Here is a 16,916-nt window from a genome sequence, read left to right on the forward strand (position 1 = left end):
ATAGTGATAAAGATCCAAAATTATAAAATCTTCTGAGTTTATACTGAGACTTATCTAGAACATAGAGTTACATGGACATAAGATCTGTCACTACTGCAAATGTATTTATTTTTATTTTGATTAATGGAAGTTAGGAGGTTTTTTTTCTCTGAAAAATCACAAATGTTTAGCCTACAAATAAATGTGCAAAAGTATCATATATAAGCCAATAATAATAATTAATTCTCTATTTAATCATAACCTCTTAAACAATATATTTAAATTTAAACCCCAATTCAACATCTACAACTTGTGCAAAGTAAAAAAGCATCAAAATACATCTTAAACACAAACTAGCATGAAGTTGCATCCAAAAAGGCAGGGCAAAGACTACAGAGTAAACAAAATGAATAATTAATGTTAACCCTGTAACCTCTAACCACCCTTCCTTTGTCTAACGGAGACATAAAAACTCTGAATATTCAATTGTCAATAGGTGGGTGGGGGTTGCTGCGTTGGTAGTAAGCCAAAGCGCTTCTTCAGCAAAGTGCGATGCTTTGAGTATTTATCGTCTGGAGAAAACCGTGCTGTAACACAAGGAACCTCGTGAGATAAAAGATTTTAAAAACATCAATGCAGCGATGCTATCCTCACATATTAATGACATGACATCAAATAAAGTAGTATTATCATAAAAATAAAGGAGACATACCAGGGTGGGCTGACTGTGTTGGAGACCATACGGGGGAATCCTTCTGCAAGAAAAGAACACATTAAATTAATGTGTGACTCAACATGTAAGTTAGTTTACGCTACATTGCATTGAATATAGAATATTTTAGCACTCATTAGTATCCCTTCATAGCTACTTTCTAGCAACAGTGTGGAAGAAAACTCCACACATAAGACAACATGCCTTCAACCAAAGGTCATTTACATATCAATCTCTGCGTAATTTATGCCAAGCAACATACATGACTATCTAGTATCCAGGTTTCAAGCTTGATCAGAAAAGCATTAAAACAGGCAATCTGGGCACCTGAGTTTAAGAGCGATGGGTTTATGCTTGTAAGAGGCTGAATGGACTCAGATATGGAGACCTTGTTTCTGTGGAAGAAAGACCGAAATCTTTTTCCTGTGGATGGAGCGAAGTGCAAGAAAGATCTTTTCTCTGTAAAGATATTTTATCTTTGTTGAAGGGCAGAATCCCTAGAAGATCCGAGACCTTTTTTTTCTATGGAGGGTCAAAGCCCTAAAGGAGGCCAAGAACCTCAGTCTGTAAACAGAAGGGACCAAAACTAGATCTACTGCCTAGATTGAGTTCTGAGGTCTGTTTTGTTCAGATCCATAATTATTGTCTAAGTTGACCTAGGTTGACTTGTGAATATTAAAATGTACCTTTGTTGAACTGAAGAATTTCTCCTAGAAAAGATTGTTGGGTTTTCTCTCAAGTTTGGGCTTCCCAGGTGAAAATAATTTTGTGTCTCTTTGTACGCTAAGTGCTTGGCTGTCTCTTTATGATCCTACTGTCATTATTGCATTATGGTTAAGAACTTGTTTAAGAGATCATTGGAAGTAATTATCAGATTAGAAGATCGTGAAACATCAACATGGTATCAGAGGGATGGTAAAAAAGCAGCCTTAATAAAGTTCTAGTCCAAGTTCTGTCAACAATGCTTTTGACCAGGACAAAGAGAGACCAAAATTCTGTCTAAGGCCTTAGAAGACTGTGAAAAAGGGCCAATAGGTCTCAGGATTGACCTCAGGAAGGCCTCATGACTAATTGAACAGAGGCCGAGCAGCCTCAGAAGTGGCCAAGAGGTGCGAAGGTTTGTGAAATAGCTAGTGGAGTTCTTAATAATTGGACCAAGGATATCATCAACATAATTATAAGCATTCTTAAAATCCTTTTGTTATTGATGAACTTCTAAATTGTTTTTCCAATAGGGATCCTTTGGGAGGAGGATGTTGACATTGAATTCTTAATTTGGATTCCATAAATCTCTAGCTGCTTACGAATGATAATGACATAAGCTATTGTGCAAAATCTTGGCCATGAGCAGGTCAGAGCTTGTACCAAACTAGGAGAGTGGTGATACAAGTTAAATTGTCTAAGAGGATTTGAAATTTTTTACATCCCCGTTGATGAAAATTGTTTCACCATTGGTTGCCTTTAGCTTCAAGGATTATATCAGAGGACACGCAGATAACATTTGTCGATTATATCTTCTACTTGCTGCATGTTGTAATCTATGTACTGAAGGGATTTTTCATAAGCTAATGGTTCATTTGAGGATCTAAATGTGTAGATTACAGAGGACTTGTTTAGGCCTGCCTCTGAGGGAAGTCTGAGGATCTCTTATGATATTTGGAGAAAAGACCTACAATTGACACAAAGTCAAACTCTTGTTCACTATCTATGCAACAAATTCCAAGTGATCAATGAGAGGTTTGAAATGATATGGTGGCATCCAATATTGACTACAGCAGGATAAATTTGCACATGTCAAGTCTGATGAAATTTTGGGCTTCGGGATTTGTAAGCCCTAGAAGACCTACAGCAAATCCTGAGTTAATTCTAAATTCTGTGGCATTATTGAAGCCGTGGCATAAAGTCGAATATTTTGAAACAAAACCCGAGCCCATTCTAAATTGATATTTAGAATTTTGTTGTAGCGAGTTTATGCTTGTTGCTGTTCAAGGGTTCATTAATAAACTGATGTTTAACTTTCCATGGCTATGTTGAGCTCATAATGATGCCATTGACTATAGTAAGATTGTTGGTTGTGTCATGATTAATGTACTTAAGTATGCTGAGTGAAAGGCTGCCTGAGCTAAGATGACAATTGTTGCCATGATGACCAGGAAGAGGTTTTATACTGCGATGTGTATTGCTCTATCCAAGAATCTTTTTTACTTAAGTTTGCTACTGCCAGTTTTGTTGAAACAGGAAGGGTATTTGGAAGAATCATTTATAACAGGAGTGCATGTAAGTATAATCTCCTCAAGAGAGGCTTCCAAGGTCCTAACAGATGTTTTATGAAAAAAATGCAGAAGACGTGGATTATCTCTTTCTGACATGCCCATTTGCAGTCTCGATTTGGAGAGGAGTATTACACTCTTAACCTACGAGCAGCATAACATTCGAGCTCCATAGATAGGTGCATTTCTCTGTGGGTTGAGGAGAACAAGACATTTCGAAAATTACCCTTCAATATTCTGTGGGCATATGGAAAAGTAGGAACAAGAAGATATTTGAAAGAGACTACCCGAGATACAAGAGACGCCTATTTAAAGATCTCTGCATATTTTATGGAAATAGGGCCAACAAAAGAGAAGGTTAACTCGAGACAAATCCAATATAAAGAGATTTGGTCACAAAATCCAGATGTTTTTTTTTAAGGAGCTTCTACTAATAGGATCTGTGGCAGGGGGGTTTTTCTTGTATAAAATCCTGGTAACTACTTTCAATTTTGTTGGAATAGTGGTACATGGACTAATAAAAGAGCATCGCGATTAGCTCTTTGGGGGGCACTCCTATTTGCTAACTGGCTAGCTATAGAGGATTTATCAGTTTTGGGAACCCCAAAGTGATTCTGGATTGGGTACAAAGATCCACTTTTGGGGCAACCTTCCCTTATCTTCTGGATGCTACGCATCAGATCTTTCATGGGATCCTTCTAGAAAGTGACTTTCAGTCATATATTCAGAGAACAGAACCAAGAGGCAGATTTTCTCTCTAAGAAGAGTTGTTTCCAAGCACCGGGAAAGATCTTCTTCACTGCTTTTGACAATGGCATCCTCATCAGCACATGGAGTTTTAATTATTAAGGACATCATTGACTGTTCACTGAGAATGATCCTCATATGTCTTTTCAAGTTTTCTGTTTATTTTATTTTCTTTTTGAAGAATGTATGGGAAATAATATAACAATGTTGCTGAGAAGGAAAGTTAGAGAGGTAAGAAATCTGTAATGATGTTATAGACCTTTAGAGACGCTAGTAGATACATAGTGATTAAGATCCAAAATTATAAAATCTTCTGAGTTTCTACTGAGACTTATCCAGAACATAGTGTTACATGGACATAAGATCTGTCACTACTGCAAATGTATTTACTTTTATTTTGATTAATGGAAGTTAGGAGGTTTTTTTTTCTCTGAAAACTCACAAATGTTTAGCCTACAAATAAATGTGCAAAAGCATCGTATATAAGCCAATAATAATAATTAATTCTTTATTTAATCATAACCTCTTAAACAATATATTTAAATTTAAACCCCAATTCAACATCTACAACTTGTGCAAAGTAAAAAAGCATCAAAATACATCTTAAACACAAACTAGCATGAAGTTGCATCCAAAAAGGTAGGGCAAAGACTACAGAGTAAACAAAATGAATAATTAATGTTAACCCTGTAACCTCTAACCACCCTTCCTTTGCCTAGCAAAGACATAAAAACTCTGAATATTCAATTGTCAATAGGTGGGTGGGGGTTGCTGCGTTGGCAGTAAGCCAAAGCGCTTCTTCAGCAAAGTGCGATGCTTTGAGTATTTATCATCTGGAGAAAACCGTGCTGTAACACAAGAAACCTCATGAGATAAAAGATTTTAAAAACATCAATGTAGCAATGCTATCCTCACATATTAATGACATGACATCAAATAAAGTAGTATTATCATAAAAATAAAGGAGACATACGAGGGTGGGCTGAGTGTGTTAGAGACCCTACGGGGGAATCCTTCTGCAAGAAAAAAACACATTAAATTAATGTGTGACTCAACATGTAAGTTAGTTTACGCTACATTGCATTGAATATAGAATATAAAAGCACTCATTCGTACCCCTTCATATCTACTTCCTAGCAACAGTGTGGAAGCAAACTCCACACATAAGACAACATGCCTTCAACCAAAGGTCATTTACATATCAATCTCTGCGTAATTTATGCCAAGCAACATACATGAATATCTAGTATCCAGGTTTCAAGCTTGATCAGAAAAGCATTAAAACAGGCAATCTGGGTACCAGAGTTTAGGAGTGACGGGTTTCTGCTTGTAAGAGGCTGAATGGACTCAAACATGGAGACCTTGTTTCTGTGGAAGAAAGACCGAAATCTTTTTTCTGTGGATGGAGCGAAGTTCAAGAAGGAGCTTATCTCTGTAAAGATATTTTATCTTTGTTGAAGGGCAGAATCCCTAGAAGATCCGAGACCTTTCTTTTCTATGGAGGGTCGAAGCCCTAGAGGAGGCCAAGAACCTCAGTCTGTAAACAGAAGGGACCGAAACCAGATCTACTACCTAGATTGAGTTCTGAGGTCTGTTTTGTTTAGATCCATAATTATTGTCTAATTTGACCTAGGTTGACTTGTGAATATTAAAATGTACCTTTGTTGAACTAAAGAATTTCTCCTAGAAAATATTGTTGGGTTTTCTCTCAAGTTTGGGCTTCCTAGGTGAAAATTTTGTGTCTTTTTGTACGCTAAGTGCTTGGCTGTCTCTTTATGATCCTACTGTCATTATTGCATTATGATTAAGAACTTGTTTAAGAGATCATTGGAAGTAATTATCAGATTAGAAGATGGAAACATCAACATGGTATCAGAGGGATGGTAAAAAAGCAACCTTAATAAAGTTCTAGTCCAAGTTCTGTCAACAATGCTTTTGACCAGGACAAAGAGAGACCAAAATTCTGTCTAAGGCCTTAGAACACTGTGACAAAGGGCCGATAGGTCTCAGGATTGACCTCAGGAAGGCCTCAGGACTGATTGAACAGAGGCCGAGCAGCCTCAGAAGTGGCCAAGAGGTGCGAAGGCTTGTGAAATAGCTAGTGAAGTTCTTAATAATTGGACCAAGGATATCATCAACATACTTATAAGCATTCTTAAAATCCTTTTGTTACTGATGAACTTCTAAATTGTTTTTCCAATAGGGATCCTTTGGGAGGAGGATGTTGACATTGAATTCTTAATTTGGATTCCATAAATCTCTAGCTGCTTATGAATGATAATGACATAAGCTGTTGTGCAAAATCTTGGCCATGAGCAGGTCAGAGCCTGTACCAAACTAGGAGAGTGGTGATACAAGTTAAATTGTCTAAGAGGATTTGAAATCTTTTGCATCCCTGTTGATGAAAATTGTTTCACCATTGATTGCCTTTAGCTTCAAGGATTATATCAGAGGACACACAGATAACATTTGTGGATTATATCTTCTACTTGCTGCATGTTGTAATCTATGTACTAAAGGAATTTTTCATAAGCTAATGGTTCATCTGAGGATCTAAATGTGTAGATTACAGAGGGCTTGTTTAGGCCTGCCTCTGAGGGAAGTCTGAGGATCTCTTATGATATTTGGAGAAAAGACCTACAATTGACACAAAGTCAAACTCTTGTTCACTATCTATGCATCAAATTCCAGGTGATCAATGAGAGGTTTGAAATGATATGATGGCATCCAATATTGACTACAACAGGATAAATTTGCGCATGTCAAGTCTGATGAAATTTTGGGCTTCGGGTTTGTAAGCCCTAGAATACCTGAAGCAAATCTTGAGTTATTTCTAAATTCTGTGGCATTATTGAAGCCGTGGCATAAAATCGAATCTTTTGAAACAAAACCCGAGCCCCATTCTAAATTGATATTTAGACTTTTGTTGTAGCGAGTTTGTGCTTGTTTCTATTCAAGGGTTCATTAATAAACTAATGTTTAACTTGCCATGGCTATGTTGAGCTCATAATGATGCCATTGACTATAGTTAAATTGTTGGCTGTGTCATGATTAAGGTACTTAAGTATGCTGAGTGAAAGGCTGTCTGAGCTAAGATGACAATTGTTGCCTTGATGACCAGGAAGAGGTTTTATACTGTGATGTGTAATGCTCTATCCAAGAATCTTCTTTACTAAAGTCTGCTACTGCCAGTTTTGTTGAAACAGGAAGGGTATTTGGAAGAATCATTTATAACAGGAGTGTTAACATTATGGACTAATAGAAAAATGACTGATTTAGTACTAAAGCAACAAGATTGATAGTAATCAAAAGGACAACTTGGCACAAAAATTGAAAATCCTAGACCTATATTCAACATTATAGGTCTTGATTAAGGTACTAAAGACTGGTGATACCAAAAAAAAATGGAGTTTCCACCTCCTGCACCTTTCACGCCATATAACTATTGTGAATGGAAGTGAAGGATTCTACTTTAACGTGTAGACTTTCTCTCAAAGTAGAAGCCAGAGGGCTTAAAGAATGAGACTTACCTTTAACGTGTAGACTTTCTCTCCATTTTCATTGATATAAAACATGAGATACATTGCTGCTGGTGCTGGGTCTTCGGAATCACTCCAAACGTGTGTTTGTATGACTATTTGTAAATTATGAGGTAGAGGCACCAGAAGCATCTCAGTTGAATGCTGAAAAGGACAATTTAGAACAACATTATTTGAACATTTGTTTAGTTTGATTTGCACTCTATCTAAACATTTGTTTAGCTTGATTTTCACTTTATCTAAGAAGAAGTCATATAAATATCCAAAAGACAAAATAATCAGCTGTGAATAAGAGTCATATATGTCTGGAAGGGTTTGTTAAAAGAAATGTAGAGAACTATGTAGGAGGCTCTTTCTCAGATTCAGCCCGTGAAGCTAGAGCCAAAACCAAGTCAGAGTTAAAGCCTGAGAGTCTGAATATAGCTAGAGCAGAAGTTTGAGCAAGAGCCAAAGCCAAGCGACAAGATCTGAAACCCACAGGACCCAGATTAAGCATGTGGAAAGTAAAGATAAAGATCCAGTTGATGGGGCCATCAACTAAACAAGGAAGGTCTGATTTGTAATAATACTTGTAACTAATTATTAAATATGGACATTAATGCCACTCCTGTGATATTTTTACCATATGCACGAAGGTAAATGGGGCGCTGCCGTTGGGAGGATGCAGCACCTGCTGCAAGAAGAAAACCAACAATGGGAAAAAATGTTGTGGTCAATGCATGCAGCACCGACTGGAGGAATCTGAATCCAAAACCAAGCCAGATCTGGGCAAAAGCCAAACCAGAGGGTTGAACAAACACGAGAGTTTGAGCTACAGCCACAGCCGGAGGCACAAGATCTGGTCACCACAGGTAGGCTCATTGAAGGAGAAGAAAGGAATCTTGCTTATGGGGGCCATAAACTTGATGCAAGGTCTCATACCTTGAAATAATTACTCAACACGGTCACATGGGCATTCATGCCATACTAGCAGTACAGTCCCCTTCAAATGGTGGAAGCAAGATCAACTTTAGACATTAGGGTTTCTTAAAAAGAAGCATTGTGGTATATGGAAGGCGGGAACTAAAAAACAGTCGTTTCGAGATTACCCACTCCATTTTGAAATTTACCTGCACAGTGTCCAACAGACTTCATCCAAGATCGTGCATAAACTGAGAAACCTCTGCAATTTCTAGTTTTTTGTCATAGAAATCCTGGCAATTTCCAGTTTTCCGTCACGGAAGTCCTCGCAGTTAAAACCCAAAATCATTAAAAACAAATCATTGAAAACTAAAAACAATCAAGACTACACAGTCCATTTTGAAATTTATGCCCTTGCTATTTGAAATTTACCTGCACAATGGCCAGGAGATTCAAGCAAGATCGTGGACAATTGGACGATTGAACTGCACAATGGCCAGGAGATTCAAAGATTCAAGAAAGAGGACATGGATTCGTAGAACAATGTTTCATAAAACCTACGGAAGTCGTTATTTATATGGTTTCAAGGAAGGTAAGATAGGGATAGTTTCAGTTATAACAAGAACTTAATCTAATGGTTGTAAATATTTTAATCGTCTAACATGAAATCAGACGGATCATAGCAAGATAGGTAAGGCCAAAGGAAAGTAGATTTCAAAGGGAAACGCCTTACGACATAATTAAAAATGGTAAACATTGTGGTATGGCAGTCTGCCAATAAATTGCACATTTTCTTTGTAATTATGAGAGAAAAAATCCATAGTTAAAAACAAAAACACACCCTTTATTGAGCACTCTCTTCCTAGTTGTTTTGAAGGAGCTGAGAAACATCTTTTCTGAATTTCCTACACTGCAGTTCCTTCTTATTCTTTAGTATTTTGGTCCGAGAGATGGTCATCTTCAACAGGGTCTTGCTGCATATCAATCCAAAACACCGAGATCAATGGAACAAAATAAAATAGGAAATACAAGCGAGTAACCCAACACCGGAATTGACCTAAATGAACCGATCTGGTGGGATTCAAAATTAGAACCAATCACTGATAATTTCCATTCATCACATCAACAAAAACTAAGCCCTTTCCACCTCTAAAACCTGAAAACCTAAGTCACCTGACACGGGGATTCGGGACACGTAGGATTCGGGATTCGTGGTGTCGGATTCGGGACACGCTGACCCCCGGGAACAGGACACGTTATATATTATTTTATTAAAAATATATATATATAATATATATATATTTCAATATATATATATATATAGATATATATATATATATATATATATATATATATATATATATATATATATATATATATATATATATTAAAAATTAGATATTATCATATTTCTTACACAAATTTTAATTAATGATACAAATTTATTGATTTCAAACATAGATCTTGATTCTTCATCTATAGCTATGCCTATTAGTAATTACTAATTAGCATGCATAGTACATACAAAATTCAAATAAATGTCAGTGGTACTGGTCACATAAATGATAAATTTATTAAAAATTTAAATCATGATTCATAATTCATAACTGAAAGACAACTTACAACTAGATTTCACCATTTTTTTTAAATGGTGCAACCCTTTCAAAAGAACCAGATAAAAACTGAATCAATCAAGGTGGCACATCATGCTTGTTTGACCTCTAAATATCAACAATAATATTTGACCACTTTTTTCTCTGTAAATAACGTTGTTCCCTCCAAGCAAACCAGATTCAAGATGAAAAGATATAATGTTGTCCAGACTCCAAACCTTAGGGTTATATATCTCACATCTATACTCAGGAAAAACTGAAAGCAACCACTTCGTCAAATGCTTGCTTTGATATTAAAATATTGAACTCCATGCCAATCTCAAGCAAGGAATCTCAGTGAACCAAATCCCATTTATTACAGCAGCATTCCTTTAGCAGCATTTAGCATCTCAGTGAAGCAAGGGTTGTTCAAATTTGGCTCTTGAATATGCAACTACATTCAAGACAGAGGCCATATTTCATTAGAAAATCATCCAATCAATCAAAGAATAAAACCACCATTTCACACAGTTAGGATATGGAAGATACTAGAATAGGCCTTTCTTTTCTGGCAACTTATAATCGATTCATTAATCGCCAATCTTATGAACAGTACAAAAGAATGCTGAAAACTCTGGCTTGACACGTCCCAAAAACAGGACACGTCCCAAAAATCGCGACACGCACTGCAAATTCAGGACACGTTATAGGACACGACGTGTCATAAAAGGACACGACGTGTCCTGAAGTTTGGACACGAATCCGCAGAGAATCGTGTCGGATTCGCTGGATTCGCGATTCGACAGGGCTTTTGGACGAATCCGGTATCTTAGCTGAAAACACAATACTCAGTTAAAAAAGAGAAAAATACCATTTTGAATATTTGAATTTATTTCCTAGTAATGTTTCCAGCTTTAGACCCATATCCTCAATGAACTGAGGAGACCCTCAGAAACAAACAAACTAACTAACCACAAAATTATGCAAATAAATCAATCCTCGATTGTTATTCTACTTCTGATAAACAAAAATAAAGTGTTCTGTTGCACTTCTGGTACAGAAATATAAATTGTGCATTTAAAATCTGCAAGCATATAGTGAAGGCAGAACTGGCCGAACCTTCCAAGTGATTAAGATTGCACTTTGAATTAAGAAATCAATAGAATGAAACACGCTCACTACGACAGTGGGCTACATTGCCAAACTGGTCACAGAGGAAACAACCCCAATCAAATTCAATCCCACCTCTCTTGTGTTATTATAAGTAGGGATTCTTCTTGCTTGACTAATGCAGATGCCATTTTAATTGTTGAGTGGTCACCTCCACTCCAACTGGCATATGTGCCAATCACCTTCAATATACATTTCTAACGTGCTTAGTGTGTATCATAACAAAGCAGACACTGTAGCCGATGCCATGTCCGTCAAAACAACGGAGGCACCTAGGGCATGCAGCACCGGCTGGAGGAATCTGAATCCAAAACCAAGCCAGATCTGCGCAAAAGCCAAACCAGAGGGTTGAACAAACACGAGAGTTAGAGCTACAGCCACAACCAGAGGCACAAGATCTGGTCGCCACAGGTAGGCTCATTGAAGGAGAAGAGAGGAATCTTGCTTATGGGGGCCATAAACTTGATGCAAGGTCTCGTACTTGAAATAATTACTCAACACGGTCCCCTTCAAATGGTGGAAGCAAGATCAACTTTAGACATTAGGGTTTATTAAAAAGATGCATTGTGGTATATGGAAGGTGGGAACTAAAAAACAGTCGTTTCGAGATTACCCACTCCATTTTGAAATTTACTTGCACAGTGTCCAACAGACTTCATCCAAGATCGTGCATAAACTAGGAAACCTCTGCAATTTCTAGTTTTTTGTCATAGAAATCCTGGCAATTTCCAGTTTTCCGTCACGGAATTCCTCGCAGTTAAAACCCAAAATCATTAAAAACTAAAAACAATCAAGACTACACAGTCCATTTTGAAATTTATGCCCTTGCGATTTGAAATTTACCTGCACAATGGCCAGGAGATTCAAGCAAGATCGTGGACAATTGGACGATTGAACTGCACAATGGCCAGGAGATTCAAAGATTCAAGAAAGCGGACATGGATTCATAGAACATTGTTTCATAAAACCTACGGAAGTCGTTATTTATATGGTTTCAAGGAAGGTAAGATAGGGATAGTTTCAGTTATAACAAGAACTTAATCTAATGGTTGTAAATATTTTAATCGTCTAACATGAAATCAGATGGATCATAGCAAGACAGGTAAGGCTAGAGGAAAGTTGATTTCAAAGGGAAACGCCTTACGACGTAATTAAAAATGGCAAACATCGTGGTATGGTAGTCTGCTAGTAAATTGCACATTTTCTTTGTAATTATGAGAGAAAATCCATAGTTAAAAATAAAAACACACCCTTTATCGAGCACTCTCTTCCTAGTCGTTTTGAAGGAGCTGAGAAACATCTTTTCTGAATTTCCTACACTATAGTTCCTTCTTATTATTTAGTATTTTGGTCCGAGAGATGGTCATCTTCAACAGGGTCTTGCTGCATATCAATCCAAAACACCGAGATCAATGGAACAAAATAAAACAGGAAATACAAGCAAGTAACCCAACACCGTAATTGACCTAAATGAACCGATCTGATGGGATTCAAAATTAGAACCAATCACTGATAATTGCCATTCATCACATCGATAAAAACTGAGCCATTTCCATCTCTAAAACCTGAAAAACACAATACTTAGTTAAAAAAGAGAAAAATACAATTTTGAATATTTGAATTTATTTCCTAGTAATGTTTCCAGCTTTAGGCCCATATCCTCAATGAACTGAGGAGACCCTCAGAAACAAGCAAACTAACTAACCACAAAATGATGCAAATAAATCAATCCTCGATTGCTATTCTACTTCTGATCAACAAAAATAAAGTGTTCTGTTGCACTTCTGGTACAAAAATATAAATTGTGCATTTAAAATCTGCAAGCATATAGTGAAGGCAGAACCAGCCGAACCTTCCAAGTGATTAAGATTTCACTTTAAATTAAGAAATCAATAGAATGAAACACGCTCACTACGACAGTGGGCTACATTGCCAAACTGGTCACAGAGGAAACAACCCCAATCAAATTCAATCCCACCTCTCTTGTGTTATTATAAGTAGGGATTCTTCTTGCTTGACTAATGCAGATGTCATTTTTACTGTTGAGTGGCCACCTCCACTCCAACTGGCATATGTGCCAATCACCTTCAATATACATTTCTAACGTGCTTAGTGTGTATCATAACAAAGCAGACACTGTAGCCGATGCCATGTCCCTCAAAACAGCAGAGGCGCCTAGGGCATGTAGCACCGGCTAGAGGAATCTGAATCCAAAATCAAGCCAGATCTGGGAAAAAGCCAAACCAGAGGGTTGAAAAAACACGAGAGTTTGAGCTACAGCCATAGCCAGAGGCACAAGATCTGGTCGCCACAGGTAGGCTCATTGAAGGAGAAGAGAGGAATCTTGCTTACGGGGGCCATAAACTTGATGCAAGGTCTCGTACCTTGAAATAATTACTCAACATGGTCACATGGGCATTCATGCCATACTAGCAGTACAGTCCCCTTCAAATGGTGGAAGCAAGATCAACTTTAGACATTAGGGTTTCTTAAAAAGAAGCATTGTGGTATATGGAAGGCGGGAACTAAAATACAATCGTTTCGAGATTACCCACTCCATTTTGAAATTTACCTGCACAGTGTCCAACAAACTTCATCCAAGATCGTGCATAAACTGAGAAACCTCTGCAATTTCTAGTTTTTTGTCATAGAAATCCTGGCAATTTCCAGTTTTCCGTCACGGAAGTCCTCGCAGCTAAAACCCAAAATCATTAAAAACAAATCATTGAAAACTAAAAACAATCAATACTACACAGTGCATTTTGAAATTTATGCCCTTGCGATTTGAAATTTACCTGCACAATGGCCAGGAGATTCAAGCAAGATCGTGGACAATTGGATGACTGAACTGCACAATGGCCAGGAGATTCAAAGATTCAAGAAAGCGGACATGGATTCGTAGAACAGTGTTTCATAAAACCTACGGAAGTCGTTATTTATATAGTTTCAAGGAAGGTAAGATAGGGATAGTTTCAATTATAACAAGAACTTAATCTAATGGTTGTAAATATTTTAATCGTCTAACATGAAATCAGAAGGATCATAAGCAAGACAGGTGAGGCCCAAGGAAAGTTGATTTCAAAGGGAAACGCCTTACGACATAATTAAAAATGGTAAACATTGCGGTATGGAAGTTTGCCAGTAAATTGCACATTTTCTTTGTAATTATGAGAGAAAAAATCCATAGTTAAAAACAAAAACACACCCTTTATCGAGCACTCTCTTCCTAGTCATTTTGATGGAGCTGAGAAACATCTTTTCTGAATTTCCTACACTGCAGTGCCTTCTTATTCTTCAGTATTTTGGTCCGAGAGATGGTCATCTTCAACAGGGTCTTGCTGCATATCAATCCAAAACATCGAGATTAATGGAACAAAATAAAACAGGAAATACAAGCAAGTAACCCAACACCGTAATTGACCTAAATGAACCGATATGATGGGATTCAAAATTAGAACCAATCACTGATAATTGCCGTTCATCACATCGATAAAACTGAGCCCTTTCCATCTCTAAAACCTGAAAAACACAATACTCAGTTAAAAAAGAGAAAAATACAATTTTGAATATTTGAATTTATTTCCTAGTAATGTTTCCAGCTTTAGACCCATATCCTCAATGAACTGAGGAGACCCTCAGAAACAAACAAACAAACTAACCACAAAATGATGCAAATAAATCAATCCTCGATTGCTATTCTACTTCTGATCAACAAAAATAATGTGTTCTGTTGCACTTCTGGTACAAAAATATAAATTGTGCATTTAAAATCTGCAAGCATATAGTGAAGGCAGAACCGACCGAACCTTCCAAGTGATTAAGATTGCACTTTGAATTAAGAAATCAATAGAATGAAACACGCTCACTACGACAGTGGGCTACATTGCCAAACTGGTCACAGAGGAAACAACCCCAATCAAATTCAATCCCACCTCTCTTGTGTTATTATAAGTATGGATTCTTCTTGCTTGACTAATGCAGATGTCATTTTAACTGTTGAGTGGCCACCTCCACTCCAACTGGCATATGTGCCAATCACCTTCAATATACATTTCTAACGTGCTTAGTGTGTATCATAACAAAGCAGAAACTGTAGCCGATGTCATGTCCGTCAAAACAGCAGAGGCGCCTAGGGCATGCAGCACCGGCTAGAGGAATCTGAATCCAAAACCAAGCCAGATCTGGGAAAAAGCCAAACCAGAGGGTTGAAAAAACACGAGAGTTTGAGCTACAGCCATAGCTAGAGGCACAAGATCTGGTCGCCACAGGTAGGCCCATTGAAGGAGAAGAGAGGAATCTTGCTTATGGGGGCCATAAACTTGATGCAAGGTCTCGTACCTTGAAATAATTACTCAACACGGTCACATGGGCATTCATGCCATACAAGCAGTACAGTCCCCTTCAAATGGTGGAAGCAAGATCAACTTTAGACATTAGGGTTTCTTAAAAAGAAGCATTGTGGTATATGGAAGGCGGGAACTAAAAAATAGTCGTTTCGAGATTACCCACTCCATTTTGAAATTTACCTGCACAGTGTCCAACAAACTTCATCCAAGATCGTGCATAAACTGAGAAACCTCTGCAATTTCTAGTTTTTTGTCATAGAAATCCTGGCAATTTCCAGTTTTCCGTCACGGAAGTCCTCGCAGCTAAAACCCAAAATCATTAAAAACAAATCATTGAAAACTAAAAACAATCAATACTACACAGTGCATTTTGAAATTTATGCCCTTGCGATTTGAAATTTACCTGCACAATGGCCAGGAGATTCAAGCAAGATCGTGGACAATTGGATGATTGAACTGCACAATGGCCAGGAGATTCAAAGATTCAAGAAAGCGGACATGGATTCGTAGAACAGTGTTTCATAAAACCTATGGAAGTCGTTATTTATATGGTTTCAAGGAAGGTAAGATAGGGATAGTTTCAATTATAACAAGAACTTAATCTAATGGTTGTAAATATTTTAATCGTCTAACATGAAATCAGACGGATCATAAGCAAGACAGGTGAGGCCCAAGGAAAGTTGATTTCAAAGGGAAACGCCTTACGGCGTAATTAAAAATGGTAAACATTGCGGTATGACAGTTTTCCAGTAAATTGCACATTTTCTTTGTAATTATGAGAGAAAAAATCCATAGTTAAAAACAAAAACACACCCTTTATCGAGCACTCTCTTCCTAGTCGTTTTGAAGGAGCTGAGAAACATCTTTTCTGAATTTCCTACACTGCAGTTCCTTCTTATTCTTTAGTATTTTGGTCCGAGAGATGGTCATCTTCAACAGGGTCTTGCTGCATATCAATCCAAAACACCGAGATCAATGGAACAAAATAAAACAGGAAATACAAGCAAGTAACCCAACACCGTAATTGACCTAAATGAACCGATATGATGGGATTCAAAATTAGAACCAATCACTGATAATTTCCATTCATCACATCGATAAAAACTGAGCCCTTTCCATCTTTAAAACCTGAAAAACACAATACTTAGTTAAAAAAGAGAAAAATACAATTTTGAATATTTGAATTTATTTCCTAGTAATGTTTCTAGCTTTAGACCCATATCCTTAATGAACTGAGGAGACCCTCAGAAACAAACTAACTAACTACCACAAAATGATGCAAATAAATCAATCCTCGATTGCTATTCTACTTCTGATCAACAAAAATAAAGTGTTCTGTTGCACTTCTGGTACAAAAATATAAATTATGCATTTAAAATCTGCAAGCATATAATGAAGGCAGAACCGGCCGAACCTTCCAAGTGATTAAGATTTCACTTTGAATTAAGAAATCAATAGAATGAAACACGCTCACTACGGCAGTGGGCTACATTGCCAAACTGGTCACAGAGGAAACAACCCCAATCAAATTCAATCCCACCTCTCTTGTGTTATTATAAGTAGGGATTCTTCTTGCTTGACTAATGCAGATGTCATTTTAACTGTTGAGTGGCCACCTCCACTCCAACTGGCATATGTGCCAATCACCTTCAATATACATT

At 37.3% G+C, this 16,916-nt stretch overlaps 1 protein-coding gene across 1 annotated transcript in view; it reads right to left on the bottom strand.

The window, feature by feature from the left end:
- Positions 1 to 222: 222 nt before the first annotated feature.
- Positions 223 to 16,916, bottom strand: part of LOC149260886 (H/ACA ribonucleoprotein complex subunit 3-like protein) — a 51,796-nt gene continuing 35,102 nt past the window's right edge. Inside the window, exons 2-3 of the mRNA XM_089421265.1 lie at positions 692 to 734; positions 223 to 566 (exon numbers count right to left, since the gene is read on the bottom strand). Of these exons, the coding sequence (XP_089277391.1) occupies positions 469 to 566; positions 692 to 734 (141 nt within the window). The 3' untranslated portion in view covers positions 223 to 468. The remainder of the gene's footprint in view (positions 567 to 691; positions 735 to 16,916) is intronic.

This window comes from Pinus tabuliformis, chromosome 6 (assembly GCF_031772625.1).
Source record: "Pinus tabuliformis cultivar Carrire ecotype Pingquan chromosome 6, CPIR1, whole genome shotgun sequence".
NCBI classification, from domain to species: Eukaryota; Viridiplantae; Streptophyta; class Pinopsida; order Pinales; family Pinaceae; genus Pinus; species Pinus tabuliformis.